General features: G+C 45.6%; 2 protein-coding genes across 6 annotated transcripts in view; one reads left to right on the forward strand and one right to left on the reverse strand.

Moving 5' to 3' along the window:
• Window positions 1-1,138, reverse strand: part of TEN1 (TEN1, CST complex subunit) — a 28,416-nt gene extending 27,278 nt beyond the window's left edge. Inside the window, exon 1 of one of the 3 annotated variants that reach the window (XM_003786116.3) lies at window positions 1,028-1,138. The gene's annotated coding sequence lies outside the window, so the exon portion shown is untranslated. Of the gene's footprint in view, window positions 1-814; window positions 1,004-1,027 lie in introns of those variants that run through there. The other 2 variants (XM_023511286.1, XM_023511285.1) reach the window with 2 other exon arrangements.
• An 83-nt stretch (window positions 1,139-1,221) lies between these two features.
• The window catches only part of ACOX1 (acyl-CoA oxidase 1), a 36,002-nt gene continuing 31,136 nt past the window's right edge, over window positions 1,222-6,087 (forward strand). The window contains exons 1-2 of one of the 3 annotated variants that reach the window (XM_003786117.3): window positions 1,222-1,446; window positions 1,693-1,852. In XM_003786117.3, coding sequence (XP_003786165.1) covers window positions 1,338-1,446; window positions 1,693-1,852 — 269 coding nt within the window. In that variant the 5' untranslated portion in view covers window positions 1,222-1,337. The remainder of the gene's footprint in view (window positions 1,447-1,692; window positions 1,853-6,087) is intronic. The other 2 variants (XM_012803111.2, XM_003786118.3) reach the window with 2 other exon arrangements.

The following is a 6,087-nucleotide window of genomic DNA, read 5'->3' on the forward strand; positions in this document are numbered from 1 at the left end:
AAAAAAAAAAAAAAAAAGAACTAAATACAAAACGTAAAAACCAGTTGCCTCTGAGGATGAGTAACTCTCGCTTTTCATTATAAATCCTCCCATTTTACGTTTTAAAAATATCTATGCAGGGCTCAGGGCCTGTAGCTCAGCAGCTATAGGGCGCCAGCCACATACACTAGAGCTGGAGGGTTTGAACTCAGCCCCGGCCTGCCAAACAACGACAACTACAACAAAAAAATAGCCGGGTGTTGTGGAGGGCGCCTGTAGTGCCAGCTATTTGGGAGGCTGAGGCAAGAGAATCGCTTAAGCTCAGGAGTTTGAGGTTCTGTAAGCTGTGACGCCTAGGCACTCTACTGAGGGTGACACTGTGAGACTCTATCTCAAAAACAAAACAAAACAAAACAAAAACTACACATTTTCTATTCTAATGTTGATAATAATAGCAAAAACAACAACAAAAAGTCTGGACTCTTAAAAGACAGAGGTCTCAGAGATGCAATGTCAGCTCCAGCTTATTCAAAGTCCACGCCACCCCATAAAACAGGGGGAAGCGCCAGCAATCCCACACCCAGACCCCAGCAACGCGTGCCCCTGCAGCAGACACCATTACTTAAACAAAAGGTAACTGGAGCCACTCCCCAGTGCGACTTTTGTCCCAGTCCCTTTTTTCCCCTCAATCTAGAAAAACTTGGAAAAATCCTAACGATCTCCACTCGCAACTCCTCAAAGTACACCTGCCCTCCGAGCCCGATTCCCTCGACCCCCACGGCCTCTGGGTTTCCTTCCCCCGCCCCTATATCCAGGGAGGCATTTGCGCACGAACCCGGAAGCGTCAAGCCGAACGAGTCCCAAGGCGCAGGCGCAGTCCCACCTCAGCTCGTTGTCCCGCCCCTTCTTAATCCCGCAGCCAACCCGTTATGGCGGTCGCCTGGGCTTCAGGTTTCCCCTTTCCGTCCCGCGTTATCACGTGAGGAGGAAGGGCGGGATATCAAAATCATCTCGCCCCTCCCCGCTGCCCGCTGGGCAATTTCTTAACTTTTTACTGGGTCCCTTTTCCCAGGGGTCGCTTGGGGGCCTTCAGTGGCCGGAGCGGAGGATTCGCACGGTCGGGGCGCCTTGTCCTCTTACTCCTGGGTGGCGGTGGGTCGAGCGCCCTGCGGCCGCGGTGAAGAAGAAGAGGCGGGCCGAGGCGGGCCGGGGCGGACCCGGGCGGGCCGTGCTGGGCAGGGGCGGAGACTCGAGCTCTCTTGGGGTTGCTGTTAGAGCCAGGCCAGCGCTGGAGCTGCTGTCACCGGTTGTCGCTGCCTCCTCCGTCGCTGCTGCTTTCGCTACCTCTGGCGGTCACCATGAACCCGGACCTGCGCAGGGAGCGGGACTCCGCTAGCTTCAACCCAGAGCTGCTTACACACATCCTCGACGGCAGCCCCGAGAACACCCGGCGCCGCCGGGAAATCGGTGAGGGTGGCGGGCGAGGCCTCTGTCCTTCCCCCGGCAGGGTTCCAGCCCCGTCCGTGAGGGGTCGGGGGCGCTGCGGGCCTTAGGCCGCGGCCTCATTTGGAGGGGCAGCCTGTGGACCTGGAGGGGAGGATATCGCCCTGGGGGAGATGTGATCGGGACTCTGAAACCCACTGCGGTTCGGGGCGGGTGTAACAGAGCCCCGAATGTCTGTTTTCCTTTTGATGTCCTTTAACTTCCTTCCAGAGAGCCTGATTCTGAACGACCCAGACTTCCAGCACGAGGACTTAAACTTCCTCACCCGCAGCCAGCGTTACGAGGTGGCAGTTCGGAAGAGTGCTAACATGGTGAAGAAGATGAGGGAGTTCGGCATTGCAGACCCCGATGAAATCATGTGGTTTAAAAAGTAAGTATGTCTTAGGACAGAACACCTGCTGTAAGCCCAGACTTCAAAGCTGCGGTCTGTGTTGGCCTTTTGTCCTTGTACCTGGCGTTCGAAGACTCAAACTAGCGTATTTCCAGGGCACTTTAAGGTTGTTACGTGTGGAAAATAATGTGATTACCTTTGAAGCCTTTTAGTGTGGGATGCTGATCTTGAATGGAGATGCCCGCGTTTTCATCATCTCAAGGATGTTATAAAAATTTTTTTGCGGGGGGGGTTCGATTTTGAGTGATTTAAATATAGAATGATTTTGCTGTTCATAAGGAGACCTACCAAATTTCTGAATTTGTAAGAATTTTTTTCAGTTGCAAGAGCAAACATTTAAATAGATGGAGAGGATTTCAAGTTTAAAATAATGAGAAATCTGGAGGTGGATCAAGAACATGATTCAAGCCTCAGAGTGAATATAAAGTATTCTGAGAACTCAGTATTTTTGAATTGGTGACAGTGTTTAAGTGGCTGTTTTTAAAAACTTCCCTCAGTGCTAGTGTTGAAGAGAATATGTCCTTTTTTCAAGCCATTCATTTTTGTTTTTTTATAAATTAGAAATAAAAATAATGGACTTTTTGGCCCTAATCTAAATAAGCACGCTGTTATTACATGATCTTATTACAAGATTCTTTTGGCCTGTTGCAGTGGTTCTCAATCAACTTTCCTAATGTCACGACCCATTAATACAGTTCCTCATGTTGTGGTGACCCCACCCATAAAATTATTTTTGTTGCTACAACCATAAAATAATTTTCATTGAAAATAATTTTATGGCTGCTGTGGCTCAAGCGGCTAAGGTGCCAGCCACATACACCTAAGGTGGCGGGTTCAAATCCCCAGCCCGGGCTGCCAAACAACAATGATGGCTGCAACCAAAAAATGGCCAGGCGTTGTGGCGTGCACCTGTAGTCCCAGCTACTTGGGAGGCTGAGGCAGGAGACTCGCTTGAGTCCAGGAGTTGGAGGTTGCTGTGAGCGTGATGCCATGGCACTCTACCCAGGGGGATAGCTTGAGGCTCTGTCTCAAAAAAAAGAAAATAATTTTATGGTTGAGGGTTACCACAGTGTGAGGAACTGTATTAAAGGGTCACAGCATTAGGAAGGTTGAGAACCACTGGCGTATTGAGTCTCTTATACTTCTCTTTTATTCCTGGGCATTTCTCCCTTTAGGTTTCCACATTTTAGAGGAACTCCAGTGTTTTCATCAATAAGTATTAAATCATGTGAATAGTGTGTAATCAAGAACCAAGATAAATGGAATGTGTTAGAAGTTAGAGTAGTGATGTTGACTGCGTTTAGTACATTTGATTTCCAACTTGACTTGGTTATTACCCTGAAGAATAAAATGGTTTATTTTGGTCTTTAAGACTCTAGAGAATTCCATGCAGTTTTATTTATAAAAATATTTAGTCATTTATTGATTTAAAAAAATTTTTTGGTATGTCGGATTAGAATGCTCAACAATCTACAAGTACTCTTTTTGGTTTTTAAAGTTTGTAACTCATGGCTGTGGAGATACTGGGATAGAAAAACTCCTAAAAGATTATGTTACTGAATGACCTGAGTTATGTTTATAAACTTTAAAAATTAGCAAGATTTCCTACCAAGAGAAAAGATGGCTTTGTGTGTGTGTGTTTTAGGTGGATGGTACAGTGCATTTCAGAATTGAGATAGAATATTTCAGGTTGGTCTGAGTGCCCTGGTGTTTACAACTAATTGATCATAACCAGGTTCCTTTGTTCCTTCACCATTCCCACTGCTTCACTGATACTGACTAGCCTAAAAAAAAAAAAAGAAAGAGATTTCATAACCTGAAACGTGTTCATGATATGTCACAAGATTTCAGTGAAGTCACAATGAAATAGAACAAAGTCCTTTATGTGGGTTAAAGATCCATGGACACCAGACAGTTTTTTGTGTATTACTTTTCATGTTAAGTATTAAAGTACAAACCTACACCCTTTGACACCTTTCCAGTGTCCCTAGGATATACAAGATCAATTTAAGTTAGAAAAGGGTATTATAAATTAGTCTTGGCAAATACTGTGTGCTTTTGAGTCAAAGCCTTGGGGTTTTTTTGTTTTTTTGTTTTGAGACAGCCTCAAGCTGTTTCCCTGGGTGGAGTGCTATGGCATCATAACTCACAGCAGCCTCCAACTCCTGGGCTTAAGCGATTGTCTTGCCTCAGCCTCCCAAGTAGCTGGGACTACAGGTACCCGCTGCAATGCCCAGCCATTTTTTGGTTGTCGTTGTCATTGCTGTTTGGCAGGCCCATGCTGAATTCAAACCCACCAGCTCTAGTGTATGTGGCTGGTGCCTTAGCTGCTGAGCTTCAGGCACCGAGCCCAAAGCCCTGATTATATAATCCCATCGGTTATAACTCACACTTACGTTTTGTGTATCACTAAGGTAATGCTGCCTATTAACTGTCACATACCATTAATTGTAAGACCCTTTGCTTTTCTTAAATGTGAAAATGGGAGAGGAAAATGCTAGAATTGATAAAATACAGTAATATTTCTGAGGATTTGGGGCATTTAGTGGTCTCTTAACATTTCTTGTATCACAAAACATTTGTGAGAATATATATATGTATATATGTGTATATATATATATTTTTTTGAGATAGAGTCTCACTTTGTCACCTCCAGTAGAGTGCTGTGGCCTCATAGCTCACAGCAACCTCAAACTTTGGGGCTCAGGTGATCTTCTTGCCTCAGTTTTTCATTTTTAGTAGAGGTGGGGGTGGTTCTCACTCTTGCTCAGGCAGGTCTTGAACTCATGAGCTCCCGCAATCTACCCACCTTAGCCTCCCAGAGTGCTAGGATTACAGGTGTGAGCCACAGCCCCCCACCTATTCATTCATTCATTTTTTTTTTGGAGACAGAATCTTAGTTGTCCTTAGTACAGTACCATGGCATCATAGCTCACAGCAACTTCAGACTGTTGGACTCAAAGAGATTCTCTTGCCTCAGCCTCCTGAGTAATTTGGACTATAGGCACCTGCCACAATGCCCAGCTAGTTTTTTGTTTGTTTGTTTTAGAGACAGAGTCTCATTTTGTCACCCTCAGTAGAGTGCTATGGCATCACACCTCACAGCAACCTCCAGCTCTTGGGCTTAGGTGATTCTCTTGTCTCAGCCTCCCGAGTAGCTGGGACTTCAGGTGCCTGCCACAATGTCTGGCTTTTTTTTTTTTTCTTGCAGTTTGGCTGGGGCCGGGTTGAACCTGCCACCCTCGGTATATGGGGCCCGCACCATACTCACTGAGCCACGGGCACCACCCTGCCCAGCTAGTTTTTCTATTTTTAGTAGAGACAGGGTCTTGATCTTGCTGAGTCTCATCTTGATCTCCTGAGCTCAAGCAGTTCACCCACCTCAGCCTCTGAGAGTGCTAGGATTACAGGTGTTAGCCAAGGCACCCAACCTATGAGAATATTTTAAAGTTGATATAATATTAGTAAAATACTTTGAGATTTCTCTACTTAAACAGAAAAAGAATTATTTTCTAGTCTGCGAGAAAATGAGACATTGCTGTTTCAGGAATATTAAAGTTGTTTTCCCAATCTCTGTTGCAATTTTTTCCTTACCATGTTACAGTAAGAATAACAGTAATTTAAAATTCTAATGAAGATCACTTGTGTTATCTTCCTTAGGTTTTTTCTTTTTGTTTGGGTTTTTTTTTTTTTTGAGATAGAGCCTCAAGCTGTGGCCCTGGGTAGAGTGCTGTGGCATCACAACTCACAGCAACCTCTAACTCCTGGCCTTAAGCAATTCTCTTGCCTCAGCCTCCCAAGTAGCTGGGACTACAGGCGCCCACTACAATGCTTGGCTATTTTTGGGTTGTAGTTGTCATTGTTGTTTGGCAGGCCTGGGCTGGATTCATATCTGCTGGCACTGGTGTATGTGGCTGGTGCCTTAGCCACTTGAGAGCCCCTTGGGTGTTTTTTTGTTTTGTTTTTGCAGTTTTTGGCTAGTGCTGGGTTTGAACCCGCCACCTCCAGCATATGGGGACAGCACCCTACTCCTTTGAGCCACATTGCTGCCCGAGCCCCTTAGGTTTTTTTTTGGTTTGTTTTTATATTTGAGACAGAGTCTTACTTTGTCACCCTTAGTAGAGTGCCATGGCATCTTAGTTCACAGCAACTTCAAACTCTTGGGCTCAAGCAATCCTCTTGCCTCAGCCTCCCAAATAGCTGGGAATACAGGC

The sequence above is a fragment of the Otolemur garnettii genome, unplaced genomic scaffold, assembly GCF_000181295.1.
Source record: "Otolemur garnettii isolate 467f Iridium unplaced genomic scaffold, OtoGar3 scaffold00018, whole genome shotgun sequence".
NCBI classification, from domain to species: Eukaryota; Metazoa; Chordata; class Mammalia; order Primates; family Galagidae; genus Otolemur; species Otolemur garnettii.